The sequence below is a fragment of the Pseudochaenichthys georgianus genome, chromosome 5 (assembly GCF_902827115.2).
Source record: "Pseudochaenichthys georgianus chromosome 5, fPseGeo1.2, whole genome shotgun sequence".
NCBI classification, from domain to species: Eukaryota; Metazoa; Chordata; class Actinopteri; order Perciformes; family Channichthyidae; genus Pseudochaenichthys; species Pseudochaenichthys georgianus.
The window spans coordinates 30,292,866-30,312,162 of NC_047507.1; the positions used below are offsets into that span (position 1 = coordinate 30,292,866).

A 19,297-nucleotide genomic window follows, 5' to 3' on the forward strand; every position below is an offset into this window, starting at 1 on the left:
TTACAAATAGATCTTTTTACCTCAACTTCAGGTCAGCAGACTGCTGCCATAAAAGTGCAGCTCTGTTTACTCAGACTTTCAGTTGTAATAGTCAGAGCCTTGTCAGATAGGAAGCTACGATATTAATTAATTGACCGTCTGCAGAAGAAAGACCACTTTGTAATTTATCCTATTTCAACACATAACAAACCACTTTGCTGTGTGCCAAAATGGCAGAATGGAGGAAATATGCAAGTGTCTATTCTCACTGCATTCTCACCAAGAAATCAGATTGTGCTATTGTTCTGAGTCTTTGCTCCACAGCAGTGTTCAGAAATGCCCTCTGCTGCAGGTTTGTGAACAGGTTGTATGCACAGACGGGCTGCCAGTTCTTGCAACTGACTTGTTGTGTGAGACAAAGTGTGAAGTAATAAGCTGTGACCAGAATCCTGCTCGGACTGGCAAATCACTCCAATAGCACTGAGACGAGAAGTGGCCGAGGGGAACAGGGAAAGAGAGGTGAGGGCAGCAGCGGGTTAACAGACGAAAGCTGAGGGTTCTTTCTTCTTCTGCTTTTATAATTGTTTTATTGTCCTCTGGTTTATACACTTCCCTCTTCATCTGTGCAGCTGATCTCTTCTATGTCACAATCTCGCACTCGTCTCATCGCCTTCAACCTAGCTGCTGTGAGGGCAAAATCTGCCGGCAAGCTTAACACAAAGGACAGGAAGTATTTGTATTACTCCTGAGTTAAGAAATAATATCAGGACAGTGGCGCAATAATAGCGCCCTTCTCGTTGTAGTAAGAGTTGAATGATCCTCTTCGATGGGATGAGTCAATTGTCTTGCAGACATTTCCTCTGCTCTTGTTGCTTAAATAAGAAACTAAGCTCAACCTCTATTTCTCTCTCCCTCCTCCCACCCCTCTATCCTCTCTGACTCACAGGAAACAAGATGGAAGGATTCCTCGTATCTCTGATGAAGTAGAGCCCTCACTAGCACACTCTGTACCTCCATTTCCTCTTCCCTCACTTTCAAAGGTAACACAAGACTTTGACCTGCTGCTGTTCTCTCCCTCAATGTTAGTCGCACAGTTGCTGGAATCAGAAATAGAGACACGGCCAACAATCTGATCTGATAAATGTGAAACCAAGGATTTAAACATTTGAGAAAAAAAGAAAAAAGTGAACTTGTGTCACTTCAAACCAGTAAAAACACAGGTGTACGTAAACAGTCCTAGGTGCACACTTTTAAACAGCCTGCTGTCCTCATTCTACCTGTTCATACCGACTTTATTTTTTAAGGAGAGATAATGAAGAAGGCAAAAATGGATATCAGCTATTCATTGTGAACCCCGCTACATTTTTAATCCAAAGGATTTCAGATAGTCTGTTTGTAATTGTCTTTGTCTAAAAGATATATTTTAGCAAATATTTCCTGTCTTTCTAAAACCGGATGTAGCTTATCCCAAACAATTGTTGTCCATGGTTCACAGGATTAGAAAACATTTGACATTTCAATGTATGGTTTTTTTGTGAATATTGTCTGACTAACCTGTTAAAGAGATTGGACATTTCAGTATTCACCATTATTAATAGTATAAGTCCAATATAAAAGAGAATATACTATCATACTATGTAGTATTGCATTTTTGAGTATGTCAAATGCAGTATGCCAAAAATACCAGGATGTCCTTCTGTATCGGATAATTTTGCTTTATGCAAGCTTTTCTGACTATTCTGACCCACAATCCTTTGCAATATATGTGAGCAAGAGGGTAAAAGTTAAAGGTTCATGCAGGTCTATACTTTTTAAGGGCATGTGCATCACACAAAAAAGAAAGTAAGAACACAGCAAGAGTTAATATCTGCAATGGAATCTTGTCACCAGTCAATCCTGACCTTCAATGCATCTGTTCATTTTAATTCCCTCCTGGTTTCCTCCCTCATTTTCGGTCATCATATCCTTCAGCTGTTACACCAGGTGAAAGGTGGCTCTAATTTCCCACTACCTCTGGTGGCTGTTGGCAGCTTGTTGTGGTGCCTGACAGAAGAGAGTGTGCCCTCTGTCACAGGCTTCTGGGACATATATAGATATGCAGCAGTTGTTCCTCTCTGATACATACCATAGGCACTTTGGTATTATTTTTGTCACACATGCAGTGGAAATACAACTTCTAAAAGGCTGATAACATGATGTAATACATGTATGCACAGAAATACCTGCAGGGTTTTGTTGATTTTGTTTTTTCTATCTTGTATGTAAAAGTGTTCACATCTAGATGTTTTGTCATGTCAAATTGTAAACCTAATGACTTTATCTGTTAAAATGGTTTGGGTGTGTCTGTAGTGGCAAGAATGTTTAAACTCAACAGTTTATGGGGTTATAGGTTGCACACTCTAGGGTTGTGACAACCAAGAGCTTAAAGAAGACTGCAACACTAAGTAATCGTATTGCTATCAGTGGTTGAAGTTAAAAGCTTTCTTACTTCGACATAAGGGTTTATGACTAAAGCAGAGCTGATAAGGAAGTCACAAAGAATGGAGAAGAGAAATACAGAAAATACTTTAGATAAGGTTTATTATACAAAATGTGACCTTATGAAAGGTGCTTCAATTGTCTTTTTCTACATGTACAGTACTAATGTTGGCGTATTAATTGCAGTAGAGACTTTGAGCATAGATGTACTATCTGTGTGGAATTGTAAATGTTTACTTGGAAGTCAGACAACTTACTTTAGTGTGTTTTATAGAAATGTGATCAGTGCTGTTGACCCAAAGGTTTTTGTGATCCTCAAGTCTGATTTCATTACACAAGTCCCTTCACTTTTTAAGGTATTTTCGTCTTTATATAAAAGAGGACAGTGTAGACATGTGAGGGGGAGAGAAGGGTATGGCTTTCAACATAGCCAACAAAGCTTCCAAGGCAGGAATACAACTCAGAATATTGCAGTTACAGGGAACGCGCTGAAACCACTTGGCTAGCAAAACTCTAGCTTTCTCAAGGTCCCTAATTCATCCACTCATGCTCATAACGATTCACACAGTGCTTTATTTCTCATAAATATTCCTACATTTCACACATCAAAGTCTGTTTATAGGTCTTCCGAGGACTATTCCATAATTTGCTTGAAAAAACAAACCTGTTGCTCACTTGAGGCTACGTTAGCCGCTACTAGCATAACACCCAAATCTTTAAATTAACTTTTGGTGGTTGAGTGGTACTTTTGGTTGAATAGGAGACAGGTTATGACAACTTGTAATAATGCTTGTAATAAAGAAAGCTGATAAAACAGCCTACCTTTTGGTAAAACTGTCGATATGAGTCCAAAATGGTTATATTGCAATGCTAACCTACCCACACTGACACAGTTAGCAGTGGTAGCAGGGAAACTAATATATTCAGCATCTCTGTATTACAAGTTCAAGGTTATTGCATTCTTGAAGTCCTTGTGATAAGGCATTTAGTTATAATAATGCATTACACATAAATGCCCAGAGGATATTAATAACAATGCAAGAGATGTGTTATGTTATCGGGAGGGTTACAGTACAGTGCCTCTTTGTCTGAACTGTTTTCTCCTGAGTGAAGAGGGTAGGAGATCTGCTTCAGCATACAGGGAAGTCAGCAGCAGTTCTGTTGACTTTAACCTCTGTGGCAATCAACCAGCTCTTCTGAGGCAGTGGAGGACCTCAATCTGAGTAAAGTATGTTTGTGTCCCCCAGGCCTGAGTCGCCACAGTGAGGCGGGGGCTAATCTCTGGAGTCAGACCTGATGAATGGACCCTGATGGAATTGCTCTGGCCAAAGTGATAGGCTCCTGTGCCCATTGATTGACTCTCTTTGAAGTTTATTTTTCAATGTCTCTGTATTGCCTTTAAGGATGCAGCTAACCCAAAAAGCATGGAGGAATGTGGAGTAGAGATATACTTTGGATGAAAATGATTGGCAAATTGACAGTGGAAATTCAAATGAGCCTCTGGTTGGGAGGAGTTAATGAAGTATTGAAGCTTTACTTCCCATCTTGTAGATGGAGTTATGATCTGTATGCTTCATGGATTTGATGTTCCTCATATATATTCACTCACATACTGTATTTTGACATCATCAGGTGATCAGTCTCCCTCATTCTCTATACAATCTCTCTTTCTTAGACACACAGCTAAATTGATGGTAATCTACTCAGAGAATAATGTGCATCTCTTAACCCCTCATGCATTTTAACAGTGATGGTGAAACTACGGCAGGCGATCAAACGTGAGTGGCTTAAAGATTGAAGGGAAGTCCGGAGAATACATTTACAAGTCAAACCTGTGATTTCTTGCACTTGTTCAGTGCTGAGATCGGACTTCTGTATATCAGATCACACACCATACTGTAGTCACCAGAACCAGGCAGGACTTTGCAACAGTGGGTTGATTTCCTAACAGCTTGAGCAGAAATGTTGCACTCACAAAAGCAGCTTCGCAATCAGTATGCTTTGTGACTGAAACAATGTCAGGGCTCACTGTGTGAATCTGAATAGTAATTCATATCTCCCTCTCATTTGCAATTATGTAACTATTATGCATGATTATCAGGCAAGTTGGTAATTAGTATTCAGCTTCTAGGTTGGTATTCAGCTCAAGCCTGTCTAGACCTGAAGAAACAGATCACCATACTGAAGTGCAACCTCAGGACGAGACCTTGTTTTAAAGATGGGGCCATTATGATGCAGTAACACAAAACTAAAAGTTACCTTTGTCCATTTCAAAATCTGGATTTTGTGCACTTTAATTTAAACCTTCTTGTGTGTACTGCCTATCGACTTCCCTAGAGGGAAATCAATGCAGACAGCTGACAGTGTATATCTTCTACTGCAACGCTTCACCTATATAAGGAGAATCTGTCGTATCTTGTAAGCTTTCAGCAGTCATTTTATCTATTTATTTTTCTACAGTTAAGTAGGTCAGTGTTTGTTGATATTTAATGTTGGACTGCGCCTGATGGAGAAAGCTGCTCAGAAAAGAGATTTCACAGGAGAACAACTGCCCTCTTTCAACCCACAGAAATCCCCACATATTTGTATCTCTCTTTTCCTCATCTGTATGCCACTATCTACTATGCTGTCATGTGTGTGCTTAACTATGCACAGAAGATTGTGGAGGTTCTGAGGAGGGCTACGTTTTCTCTTCAGGCTGTGACATCTACACATGCAGGGATCTGGGCTGGCTGCCTGTCTCATATTCCTTGGGGCGACTGATATGTGTTGCTTTCTTATCAAGGACATGATGCAGTGAAAGTGCCCAAGATATTCCCCAGAGTGCACCACTCCTTTAACAATGCCCTATTCTGCTCATGTTCATGGTCATATTAGTATTTTTACTAGCCAATAGAAGTGCAACTGTTACATAGTGATATCACATATTTGAAGTAAACAAAGGTGTCCAATGGAGGCATTTCAGGCAGGGTGTGTGGGAGAGAAACTCCCTCTAGGGGGAACTTTAGAATTGTAGCCTTTGCCATCAATTTACCTGCACAAAAACCTATAACACACATTACAGGGAAGGCGAACCCCCAAAAAACATAACAGGGCCCCTTTAACTTCTCATATTCATTTATGGTGGACACCTCATGCAATTAAGCATTGATTGTAAATAAAAAAGGAAAAAAACCCTACTTGTATTTGTATTTATTTATAGAAGGACCATGCATACAAAAACATTAATCTCAGCAAAGAGAAGAGATGCAATATGCCAGATTATAGCTAATAGCTCATTTCCATCTGTGGTCCTCAGGCAGGTTCATAATAACAATCAATAAACAAATAATAACATTGCATGATCTCTATCAGTCAAACAATTTTAAAACCTGATTTAAGTACAGCTCAATACATTAATACATAATACACTTGAAATACACTTACATGATCTCGGTCACTCAAATAATTATAAAGCCTGATTTAAATACAGGTTACGAACATAATACTTAGTACACTTCAAATACACTTAAATAAAATATAAGATATAGTATGACAATACAGTTTTAAATAAAAAAAAAACTCAGATTACAGTGTAATTAATGTTGGCATGACTGGTTGCTTAATATCATTTGTTTTGCACCATAAGAAAACGAGTTAAAATCAGTACAGGTTTTAAGTTCAACTGGAAGAGTATTCCAGTGCTTGATGGCCGTAAACTCAGTTGTATAAGTTGTAGAAAATAGTAGCCAATAATCATAACCTTTCAATCTATGAGAGCACTTAAGGCATAATTAACCTACTTCTAAACATGTGCTGTAATGCACAGTGTAAGAATACATGGAAAATGTATGGAAACATCTAGGTTTGCCCTTCATTGCTTTAAAATAAATGCCTACACAGATCTGTTCTCAAGGTTATATGGAGCATGTGTTTTCTGGGACCCAGGCTTGAGAAATAGGAGGTAAAAGAGGAAGAGAAAATTCTCGTATTGTGATTACAAAAAAAGAGAAGCTGTGTTTTGTGACAAAGGGAGGGGAGACACAGTGTCCCTCCCTTCCTCCTACTTCATACTGAACAGCTGTCTGTGTCCATGGGAGGGTGGGCTGGGCTGTGCAAAAAGGGAAGGAAAGGAAATGAAATTCTCACGCTACTGCACGCTGTATGCTCCTAACTCACATGCTGAGCTATGATTCGTATTGACAGCGATCAGGTCGACTCTCCTAGTTTATTGCCTGAGCGACAGTGAGTGAGAAGCGTCATTGTCAATCTTACCTTTCTTCTTGTGACTGACGTGACAGCAACAGCCTCACTCTTGTCAGCTTGCCTGTTTCCAACTATTGAAATGATGACTGATCTCAGGAGAGCAAAGAATGCCTTATTGGATGGACTGCCCAACAGTCCCCACAGTAAGCCTTTTCTCAAGAGACGATGCCTCAGTGATGTGAGTATTTTCACTCGCTGGAAGTGAGAGATTTTTCTCGCTCCAGTTATTGTTGCTTGTTTATTTCTTAAGGTAGCAATGGAATATGTGTTTGTAGCTGCAGGACAGTGGATATTGGATTTGTGTACATTTCAGAGTCAGAGACACGCTCCACTGATCTAGATATACTCCATAAAGACAGAATATGCAGTGTTTACAAAGGGAGAAGCAAATACCTTTGGTTTGCCTGATGACGAACGGAAAATACAGTAAAACAAATCTGTAATAATGATGCTATTCTTATTAGGACATACATCTACATATCTTGAGATTATTGTCATAATGCACAATAGCTACAGTGTACTTTTGGCAATGAAAATATTGAGACCCAGGCTCCTCCAATAATGTAGCATAAATAAACATAAGACATTAACAATACAAATAGTGCACTAACAGAAATAGAAAATAATTTGACCAATGGCCAAGTAGATGCAGAAACAACTAAGCTATATATACATGTAAAATAGAATCATATTTATAAACACAGAATGTAAAATGAAATCCTACACAATGGAAAATGTTAAAGTAAATAAATATATGAGCCGTAAAGAGATGAATGCTTTAAAAGGTGAAACTTTCACACTTCACCGAGCTCTTTAACCGTGTTTTGGCCTGTAGAATAAAACTTTCCCTGAGTCTGTGGTTAACAATCTGCCTTCATAATCCCGGAAAGCATTGCTTCCCATTCTCTCTGTTACTCTGTGGTTCACTCCTAATTTGGTCGTCATAAAACATGATATGTCTCTTTCAGTTTATTTGGCAGTCAGGAGATCAGTATTTACCCTGATATCATGTTGCAGTTTATTTGACCATGCAACAATAGACTCACAGCCACACCTTTAGCAATACTAGGTCACAGTCAGGTGTGTTCTTTTATGGATGGTTATACTGTACAGTAGGAGTAGGAACGCCTAAGTGCATGCATGTGTTGAAATGTTTATACGGACATAAAGTACACGCTTTCCCGTGGTTTTGTGTGTATGCATACTGTGCCCTGAATACCTGTAAGCTGTCATGTGAAAAAATGAGCTGGGCACTTTTGTTACATGGTGAACAGAGGGCTCACACCACAACATGCACTGCTGTCAGGGCTGCTGCAAGATTGGTGTTAAGTGGGGTGGGGGATGCGTTAAGCCCCCGTCACACTGTCCCGAAATTGACACCAGATGGACACACGATAAAGGAAATGTTCAAATTCGGCTCTAATCGCAACAACATCGGACCATTCGTGAGGGCATCTTAAGCTATCGTATGACCGCCGGTGGAGTTTCTCAGGCTCCGGCAGCAACTTCGTGAGCGGTGGCAAAATCTTTTTAGCATGCCAAAAAATTGCCGAAGGACCTTGCGAAGGTTAATTTTCATGTTGAATTTGTGTGTCCATTTTGCCCTTCGTAAGGCACTCGTGAGGGCATCTTGTCAAATCGTGTCATCTTCGTCTGATCATAGGTGTCATCAGGCATTTTTCGCCTCACAAAGACAATACGAAGGAAACAAGAAGCTGCCGATTGTCTTTGGAAGGCAACACGACTATGTGAAGCCCTCGCAATGCCGTCGTGTAGCCTTCGTATTATAGTACGATGACATCGAGATTGCATTTATTGCACAACATGTAAACATATTATGTAAATAACCCAATTTGTGTTCTGTGAAACTGAAAAGGATATTACATTGTTTTCGTTACTTTCGTTGCAATTGTATGTCTTAAATGCAATTTAGGTTAACTTCCTGTTTTATTTAGATGCTTTTATTTTGAAGGTGAGTTTACGCTGTTGATAGGAAGTTGTGGTTGTTGCTATGGAAACAACATGACGGAGATAAGTAATATCTTCTAATCTACATATAAAGACGGAGAAAGTAAAGAATAAAGTGTATGTTTAAATGTTAGCACCCCCGAAGAGGCACAAGCTCTTACGTTGAGTCTGGATACATTATAAATCATCAGTAAAGTCTACGATCATATTTGTGGTTGGTGTGTGGTTCGGGTGCCATCGTGTGGCCTTCTGTAGGCATCGTACTTGCTTCAGCTGTTGCTTCTTGCTGACCAAGTTCGGGGCCATCTTTGTGCGAAATTCACAATTCCATATTCGTGTGTCCATCTGGTGTCATTTTCGGGACAGTGTGACAGGGGCTTTGAGGACCGTCTCTCAATGTGAAATTGGGAATTAGAGGGCGTCAAACATTCCAACAGGATGTCTTGCCAGCTTTTGCATTGAGCAAATATTTCAGAGAAAAGCTTATCAACACAACTTTCATACCCATGTCCCTTTTTGGATCTGTGTCAACTCTCTTTCCCAGACCTCGGACCTATTTGCCATGATCGAGAGGATGCAGGTATTGTAAGGAACCTTGGCTCCGCCTTCTGTACTTGCTGCCAAAATTGGCAGTTCTTCCTAACTCTAATCAAAGGGCAGAATTTCTCTCGCTTTGAAAAATACATTTCCCATTAACTTCTATTTCGAGACTCCATTTGATGCTTTCCCTGAAATGTTTGCATTCCAGTCCACAACCCTGCTTCAGTAACACTTAAATGTGTGTGTCCTGAATTCTTCCCTTTGACATTAATGTATTTATTTTTATTTTATTTGTAGCGATGAAAGCCCTAGGCGGTCTTTAGAAACATGATGCGTATTAACTGCTGAACAGAGCCTTTGTGTTATCTCTTCACAGTTTTGTGGTTTTGTGTGCGTCACTAAATGTATGAAATGTTAGATATTTCAAGGAATGTAGTTTGTTTTGTCCCCCGTGATTTTTCAAGCCATTAATGAGAGTTACACAAACCAGACTCAACAATCTGAATATGCTTTGATATGGTATCATTAATGTTTAAGGCTTCAACACATTTGTATTCCTTTTAATTTGGAATGACTTGGTCTGTAGATTTACAAACCAGAGTTGTTTATACAATAACATATCTTCTTAGTTGTCTATCACTTAATGGGTCAAATCAACATGATCTGGAATTTTTTTTTAAAGGGGCCCTAATTTGCTAATTGGGATTGTGTGGGAGAGAAACTCCTTTAAGAACTTTAGGATTTTAGCCTTTACCGACCATTTACATGCACAAAAATCTATATAACCCATTACAGGAAAGGGAAAACCCCAACAAGCATTATAAGGCCCCTTTAAATACGAATTGTATTCTAAGTTAAAGGTGGAAAAGAAAAATGTTGAAAGACACAAAGCATGATTAAGGATAAGAATATGTAAAACAGTGGAGAGGCTCACAACATCTTCCTGAAGCGCTTCTGCCGGAAGAGGAATCACAGGCATAGAAGGCGTTATGTCTAGATGTGAATATATGTGTTACTAATGCATCCATTTTAATTGTAATGCCTTAAGTGTTTCTGAGCTACTCTGTGATTGTTGGGTGGTTGATACCATGTTTATTTAGTTTACTTTGTTTCTTAAGTGCATGAGCAGCACTACTGAGCTGCAGACAACAGTGGCATATTTCATTATTAGTAAGGCACTTCCTCCAACATGTAAAGGGAATAAGGGAGGAAAAGAGAGAGCAGTGGAAGACTCTTCAAAGAATAGATTTAATGAAAGCATTTCAAAATTCCATTTGATTCATCTTCCTTGGTACTAAACAGGGTACATTAAATGTGATACGACTCAAATCTTGCTGCAGGGTATTCCACACAAAGAGGCCACTGATCAGGAATGCTTTGTTCCTCGTCTCTCTCTGTGCTTTGGGAACTGTCAGTAGTTGTGAATCAACAGAAAAAGCACAGATAGAGTAGATAAAAAGCGCTGTTTTGGCATTTGTTGGGCTGTTAAGTGGAATTGCAGTTAATGATATCTGCAGTACGGCATGATGGAAACACATCCCCTGTTCTCATGGACCTCTGCTTATCTTTTTCACTCGCTGTAATCCCCAAGATATAACTTCTATTTACTTCCTCTTTCTGTGGCCCATCTGGTGATCAAGCTTGTGTTGAGTAAACATGAATTATTGTGACAAAGACTTATCTCTCTCTCGGCTCCTGCAAGAACCAATCAAACATGTTCTGTGTAAACGTCTCTTTGTTTAACTATATGTGGACTTTCTTGTGGGTATATCACAGTTTCCCTCAATATCCTATCATTTCTCTCTCTACAGGGTTGCAGAATGGATGAGCAAAGATGCCCCCTGCCTCCCCCCCTCAAAGTGAGTCACAAATCCTCATAACTCCTCATAGGCCTCAGTCTGGTAAAGCATCCGTAATGGTAGAGTTATAAACCTTTCCTTATAAGCTGTCAGACAGGCCTTAGGATGCTCACCATCTGAGTTAGGAACTCAACGGGACAAGGACTGCAAAATCCTAAACTGTCCTAATAAGCAGACAGCAGAATGCAGTTGGCAGTGAAGACTGGGAGGTACTCTTAGCATGATACTCGAGGTCGAGTCAGAAAGGGAAAACAATCGATAAGAATCATCTAAAATAAGAAAATATAAACATTTATTGCTCGGAACTGACAACAATAAAGTATCTTGGTGAAAGTTTGGCTGCTTTGTGATATGTTTAATGTGGTTTTGGACTCTATTATGCTTATATTCTGGATCAAATTTGGATTGTGTGCTTCTAATGTGTCATGTTTACATGCTTTAATGTTCAACCCTCACCCTCTGTCTGAAACCAGAGCACATTCTGCTGTAATTGGTTAGCTGGCCTGCTTTGTTGTGATTGGTCAAAGTGCTCACAGATGTCCCGCCCCTAAGCCTATCACATACAATGTGTTTGAGCGCTAGCCAGTAGAAGTATAATTGTTATGCAGTGATGTTACTGTACTAGTCATGTTGCGTAACTAAACAGAGAACTACAATTGTGTTGTTTCATGCACGGGGGAGTGTGTGGGTGAGAAACTCCCTCTTGGGGGAGCTTTGGGATTTTAGCCTTTGCAGATCATTTACATGCAAAAAAAAACCTAAACAAGACACTTCACGAAAGAGAAAACTCCAATAAGCATAAAAGGGCATATTTAAAGGCTCTTATGAAGAAAATTCTACAATTCGGTTGGCAATTGGCATCAACAATTTCTGCAAAATGCCACTCAACAAATGAGCTATAAATGATGCACACTATATGACCGAAGTTTACAGACATACAATAGCATGTCCATGTGTGGTTGTTGAAAATCTCAATCCAAAACCATGGGCATTAATAGGCTTCCACTCTTCTGAACAGGCTCTCCACAAAATGTTTGAGCCTAACTTTAAGGGATTTGTTTCCTTCAGCCACAAAGAGCATTAGTGAGGGTGGGCTCTGAAAGCGGGTGATAAGGCACGGCTCTCAGTCAGCTTTACTTTATCTCAAAGGTGTTGGATGAGGTTGAGGTCAGGATTGTGTGCAGATAACTATTTATTTATGCACCTGGCTTTGTGCAGAGGGGTAATGTCACATGGAATCAGAAAAGGACTGACTCATAGCTGTTGTCACAAAGTTGGAAGAATGGCTTATCATTAAAACCAAATGTATTCAACCAACGTGCAAAGACACATACTTTTGGGATGTACTTTAGTGTAATATGAAAAATGTCTGGGTCAGTTTTGTTGTAAGGAGGGTATATGTATTTATCCAATGTAACACTACTAAAACACCTCACTTTTATTTTTGTGATATCAAGTCATTATTTATTTTAATCACAATCAGAACTCTTTTACTTTACCTTAAGGAAAGGATTACAGCAAAAGTGACCTTTCAGATCAAAGGCAGAAATAAGAAGGAGTAGACTTAACATGTAGAATATAGAGCCGCACATGTGTAAATAAAATAAAGATAAAATAGTACATTCCCATGGTAAACAATTAGCAGCAGCATTTTAGAAAGGTAGGTGAACATATATAAAGGTGTGAATTGCAAGGATTACTGCGCAATTGCTGAAATACTGTAGCAGCCAGAATAACAATAATACACTTCAAAAGAGAGTGTATTGCACACAGTGTGTCTGTCTGTCTGACTTTTCCTCTTGTATCACCTCCATAGCAGCTACAATTGACGAAAGGCAATTTCATAAGAAAGGTTATATTTTCTGCATAGGACTGTTCACTTTGTTGACAATTAGAGGCGGCGGGCAAAAAAAAACTATAAATTGTAATGGAACAAGTCCAGGCATGGTCTGCTGAGGTTGTTGAAAAGCTTTCTTGGGGAATGGACACAATCACTTTCTAAAATGTATGCAAAGTCTGTTTTCCCAAGAAGTAAATTGAAACATGTCTCAAAATGTTTTCGGCAACACACATAACAGAGTAATGCCCAAATAACTGAATACCACTACCAGATGGTACAGTAAGGAATAAAAGGTTAGAATTTATCCTTTTTTAAGTGAATTATGGAGAAATGTTAGCAACTCCGGAGGTTATAACGTATTTCAACATTTACCAAATGGCGTGTTTAAAGAGTTCCAATAGTTACATTACAACAACGAGAGAAGTGAGTCTAGTTTAAAGCTTCAATTACGACACTACTTGATGGTAAAAAACATTGCAATGTATGAGGGAAAATACTAAGACATTTGCAAGATAGCCTTGTAATGTGGATTCTGCCATGTTTGTGGTGTAAGAGAAATGCTTGTGCTTTAGTTGATATTCTGTCACAGCGTGATCATTATTTTCCCAAAAGACCCAAATCTGAAAGTATGACTGTCTGTTTGTCAGCTTGACTGATTTTCTTTTCACTCCCTGCAGACAGAAGAGGACTACATCCCTTATCCCAGCGTTCACGAGGTATATAAATAACATATATAACTCACACAACACGCTACATATTTTAAAGATGTCAGCACTGTGAAGGTAAACACATGACACCTTTGTTGGTTGTCCATCACTGTCAGGTTCTAGGTCGCACTAGTCCTTTTCCACTCATCCTGCTGCCCCAATTTGGAGGCTACTGGATTGAGGGGACCAATCATGAGCCTAAAGAGCCCCCAGAGGCTGATCAACCCCCCGGCCCTACCTCCCAAATCAAACTGGAGACTAACAGCACCGCCAAAATCTACAGGAAGCAATTCATGGGCAAGGTGAGGATGGGGGGAAAAAAGAGTCTGGTGTTATGGATTTAAAAATACAACAAAACATGTTCAATCTTGTTTATTAAATCTCTAACAACATCTTATAACATACAATTGGATTTAATTTGCTCACGTGAAATTCGTGAACTATGCTGATTTTAGATATCATAAAACAAGACAAACTGTCTCTGAGATCATTTTTAAATAAATCAGTTATTCAATTGCCAGAGTTTAGCTAATTTATGTTTAGGTTTATTTCCTAAAATAGGATTTTAGGATCTTGTCAAGTGGAAGTAAAACCTATTGTGTGTGTGTGTGTGTGTGTGTGTGTGTGTGTGTGTGTGTGTGTGTGTGTGTGTGTGTGTGTGTGTGTGTGTGTGTGTGTGTGTGTGTGTGTGTGTGTGTGTGTGTGTGTGTGTGTGTGTGTGTGTGTGTGTGTGTGTGTGTGTGTGTGTGTGTGTGTGTGTGTGTGTGTGTGTGTGTGTGTGTGTGTGTGTGTGTGTGTGTGTGTGTGTGTGTGTGTGTGTGTGTGTGTGTGTTGTCTTTGATTTGAAAGGAGATGTTATGGCACATGGAGCACGTTTAGGCCTTGCAAAGAGATTAGGAAAAAAAGCAGTTGCTACTCTTATTTTGTGACGTTTAATTTAAAGTCTGCGTTCCCCTTGAACACCTTTTACATTTGTCAATACTGCTATGCTATCAGTATTCTCCATAGGCAAAGACGTGCATGCATGCACTTGTACATACATTTGAGAAAAAACAATGTGAACAATGTGAATGTTTTTTTGCAATGTGAACTTAAGCAGTTGTGCCTTGTTTCACACCCTTTTCCGAAAGGTACCACTGTTACTTCCTCTACCCCTCTCCATTTCTAATTTATTATAGCATTGTTTTTTTAATTGTCAGTTGCTGAAGGAGTATTCATCCTTGCATTTCAATTAATTCTGCTTATCTGCCCCCAGGAACACTTTAATTATTACACCATGGATGCTGCCCTGGGCCACTTGGTCTTTTCCATGAAATATGATGTAATTGGGGATCAGGAGCATCTGCGCTTAATGCTTCGGTACAAATTCCTATTATCTTTGTCCCTGACCTGTTTTCTCTATTTATGCTTCTTTTCTCTCTCGCTAGTTCCTTCCTTATCATAATACCTTACTTTGCAATATCTCTGCCTTCACTCTATTTTTATTTTCTTCATTTTCCCTCCATGACCGTTTTCTTACAACCCTTGCTTCAAATATCCATGTAATGCAGTGATTTGTGGCATTTACTCCCAAGCCGACCTATTCCATATAGAGCATTTCCCACATGACAAGATGGATTTTTTTATTTTTTTATTGCTCAAGAATAGTGTTAAGTCAAGCAAAAATGACACAGAGGGAAAAGAGCATCCTCAATTTCCACTGAATTTAAAAATAAATTGTTGTGCTTGATTACTGACAGAAATAAGTGTTTGTACCACCAGAAATACAAATTTTCGTCAATTTTATCTTCAATAACGTATAATTTCTGCAACTTGTGCTCACTTTAATTCGAAAAGTGACTACCCCTCATTCACAGCATTTTGTTTTTTAATAAATATACAATCTTCATCTCAGGAAGGGCTTCAACAACTGGTTTTACTTTTAAGTCACAGTCAGGTGAAAAAGTAACCTTTTCAACTCAACTAATACTGCTTCTCGTGACATTCAGCTATATAACAAGACATTTAGAAACACAACAAAATGCATGCCAGGGTTCAATACATATTTGTGTATGTTCTGGTAGTAGTGTAATATTGTAAGTATAAAAATAACTGTTAAAATATTTCTGTGGTAGAGCACAACACTGAACCTTTCTGTATAAATTACTTTAAAATCTGTGCCACCAAGTACTCTACAATCAGCACACTATTCATCTATGTTGCACAAGAGTATAGCAGCTCCCACCTGCTCACCCACAAAATCCTGCTTCACATTCTGCTATAGACAGACAAGGGGGAGTGAGGCGCAACTCAGCGCACCATATAACCTGAGTAAATTGTAGCACCAAAGAGTCTCCACTCCAGATTTTAATAGCTGCATTCCGTCTTTGTTAATGGAGCTTTAGAGTGGATGAGCATGTTGCCAGGTAACACTCAGCCCACAACATTGTTCACATAGTGATGTTTTCCACCAGATGGGCAACACCCACAGTCACCCCAATCACCTTCAGCTGGCAAAGGCACTGACTCACAGTCCAAATGTAAAGCATCTGTAGAAGATCTACATTATGAGTCATAAGTCTTGTTTAATACACTTTAACACACCAAGGTATATTTTTTAGCATAGAGAATGATTACATATTGCTAGGATGTTCAGCGAGCCCCACTCTTCTTAGCCTGTAGTCTACGATGATAACTTTGGCAGAATAACAATAAAAAATCTTAATAAAAATGGCACCTTGATTCCAGATAAAGGCACAAAGGCACAATGTTTCTTTTAGCTAGCGGATTAAGCTAACGTTAGCACCACAAGTTGGTTGAAAATGCTAACTGTTTACTGTGTACAGCCAACTCATTTTAAAGCAAGGAACTTCTAAAGTTCAAGAGTTCAAGTTCAAGAGTTCTTGAATATGCAATTCAGGACTTCATAGAAACAATGTCAGTATCTTCACTAGTTTTGGTAAATAATAAATTAGCATTGTTGTCTAGCTACCACATAGTGAGGAAATTGGCAACGATACAGTGGATGTCCTTGTGGAGTTAATTCAGTTTTTTTAATTAGCCTAACTTGTATCCCAACTTCGTCTTTCATAATTAGTTTCAGTTCTCAATGTGGCAAGGTTGTTGTGGTACTGTTTAATGTACCTGTCGGATCGCGCATTGATATCTATTCCACCCTCTCTCAGCGAACTTAGGTTCAAACACATCATCGCGTAAAAAAACATTATGCTCCCAGCTCCATACAACATATGTAGGAAAGGTCCCCTTTGAACTGGTATGAATTAGCATGAATGCTCAACATCAAAGAAAGAAAACATTAAAGCAGGAGGATTGCTTTGGATTAGTTAAACCAAACAGTGAGTATTTTGACTTTTCATGCTGTTTGCCTTTCAGCACAAAGATAAAAACCTACCATGATGTGATTCCAATTTCCTGCCTCACCGAGTTCCCCAATGTGGTTCAGATGGCCAAGGTAAGCAGTTGTTATCACACAGAATACAAAGTCACAAACTGTATTTCAATGCATTTTCATTCTGTCATTATGATTTTTTTGGGTTAACAGCTTGTTTGTGAAGAAGTAAACGTGGATAGGTTTTATCCTGTCCTCTATCCAAAGGTAGGCATTTCAAAAAGAAAATGATCTCTTGCTATCAACCAACATGACACGTCCATCTCATGAAGCTGCATACTTGCTGCTCTCTCGTCCTCAGGCATCAAGGCTCATTGTCACCTTTGATGAGCATGTGATCAGCAACAACTTCAAGTTTGGGGTTATTTATCAAACGTTTGGCCAGGTGAGTGAGCTTCAGAGATACCACTGCTAATCTTTGCTTTTGTAGTATGTGTCACTCCTCCTGAAAATGTCCTTTTCTTCAGACAACAGAAGAGGAGCTGTTTGGGAATATGGAAGAAAGTCCCTCCTTTGTGGAGTTCTTGGAGTTTCTGGGCCACAAGGTTGAACTTCATGACTTTAAAGGGTTTGGACACTTTTAAGATCAATCAATTTGAGTGTTTCTCTGCAGCAGATGTAAATGATGTTGCTTAATTCTTAGTATAGCTCTTCACCTCATGTCTGCCAGAAGCAGGCCATCATTCACTTTGCTATTGATCAGAGTTGGCTTAAAAAAGCGCTTTAGAGTGTCTTGATATTTGCAGTGTTGCTGACATTGTGATTGAGTAGGCAGAAGAAGTGCCCTTGGCATTCCCTCAATGATGGATGAGGGTGGATCGGCTGGGTCCTTAGAGAGCATGTTCTTGTGTTCCACTCCTTACACAGCTTTGTTCGTCTCTTTTCCATCTTCTCTCTTTTCATCTCAGTCCTCTCTTTGACTTCACTGATTATAGTCTTCTCTTCTCCTCCATGCTATACTCTCTTCTTTTTCTTGCTTCTTCTTTGCTTTTTAAACCTCCACCTCTTCTTTTTCTTCTTCAGGTTTCGGGGTGGACTGGATGTCGCTCATGGGCAGACGGGGACCGAATCCGTCTACACAACTTTCCATAATATGGACATAATGTTCCATGTGTCAACCAAGCTGCCTTACACGGAAGGTGACTCACAGCAGGTATAATGACATTCTAATGATTCATTACCAGGGTAACTTATATGTGTATTCTTGGTAGTTTTCATGGCCTTCACTAATTCATTTATAAAGTTATCCATGTAAATCCTCCACACATCAGATGAGAGCAACAGCTGAAATGTCAAGGCTTTAAACTCTACATTTAAAGGGTTAAAGGAATAGTTTGACTGTATTGTCACCGAGCCTTCGCAGCAGCTGGCCCTAGGCTCTGGAACACTCTGCCCCTCCACGTGAGGTCGGCCCAGACCCTAGGGGTTTTTAAATCGACACTAAAGACTCACTTCTTCTCCCTGGCCCTCTCGTCAGAGTTTTTTTATTGCATGTACAGCACTTTGGCTCGACCAAAAATCATTTTTTTTAAATGTGCTATATAAATAAAACCTGATTTGATCAATAAAACCAGAGTAAGATAAAAAGATTCCACAATCTTTCCGAAGGAAATAAAAACTCTTATCTCTAATTAACCCTAATCTATTGGTACTAAAACAAAAATGTGAAAAATGTTGAAATACAATCCTCTCAGCTAAGGTTAATTACTTTTTCTTGGATGACCCCTACCTTCCACAAGTTTCAAATGTTAACTTTGTTTTTGTCTAGATTAAATACAAAAATATATCCATTAGTGCTGGTAGGAAGATTGTGTTTTTGACCTTTGGACAGAGCAAGGCCAGCAGTTTTTCCATTTTCAGGCTCACAGTGAGATTGGTATTGATGTGAACTCTTGGCTCCAACAAGAAAGCAATTTATCTTATATCCTAAAACTATCACTTTAATTAATGAGCATGCATACTTTGAAGGGGCCCTATTATGCTAACATTAAGGTTCATATTTGTATTGTGTTCCGATACTGTGAAATGTTTACATGCTTTAATGTTCAGAAAGAATAACAGCATTTTAGCCTTTGCAGACCATTCGCATGCACACACACCCATATAACACACGACAGGAAAATGAAAGCCCCAGAAAAGCACAATAGGACCATTTAAAATATGTTTATTTTCTTCTTTACTTGAGCTTTTCAAGTAAAGTGCATTATTCTAAGCAGTCACATTTTCTTAGGTCTGGTGTCCTCACTTGCCGTACTGTTGAAGAGACATTTAATTGTTTTGACAATTTTCCAAA

General features: G+C 39.1%; 1 protein-coding gene across 6 annotated transcripts in view; it reads left to right on the forward strand.

Annotated features, from left to right (window-relative positions):
• The window catches only part of rap1gapb (RAP1 GTPase activating protein b), a 132,998-nt gene that overhangs the window by 100,692 nt on the left and 13,009 nt on the right, over positions 1-19,297 (forward strand). For 4 of the 6 annotated variants that reach the window (XM_034083066.1, XM_034083069.1, XM_034083070.1 and 1 more), the window contains 10 exons: positions 926-1,019; positions 11,022-11,069; positions 13,587-13,625; positions 13,733-13,918; positions 14,872-14,975; positions 16,989-17,067; positions 17,158-17,211; positions 17,306-17,389; positions 17,472-17,572; positions 18,028-18,157. In XM_034083066.1, the coding sequence (XP_033938957.1) occupies positions 11,031-11,069; positions 13,587-13,625; positions 13,733-13,918; positions 14,872-14,975; positions 16,989-17,067; positions 17,158-17,211; positions 17,306-17,389; positions 17,472-17,572; positions 18,028-18,157 (816 nt within the window). In that variant the 5' untranslated portion in view covers positions 926-1,019; positions 11,022-11,030. Of the gene's footprint in view, positions 1-925; positions 1,020-6,624; positions 6,881-9,214; positions 9,251-11,021; positions 11,070-13,586; positions 13,626-13,732; positions 13,919-14,871; positions 14,976-16,988; positions 17,068-17,157; positions 17,212-17,305; positions 17,390-17,471; positions 17,573-18,027; positions 18,158-19,297 lie in introns of those variants that run through there. The other 2 variants (XM_034083068.1, XM_034083067.1) reach the window with 2 other exon arrangements.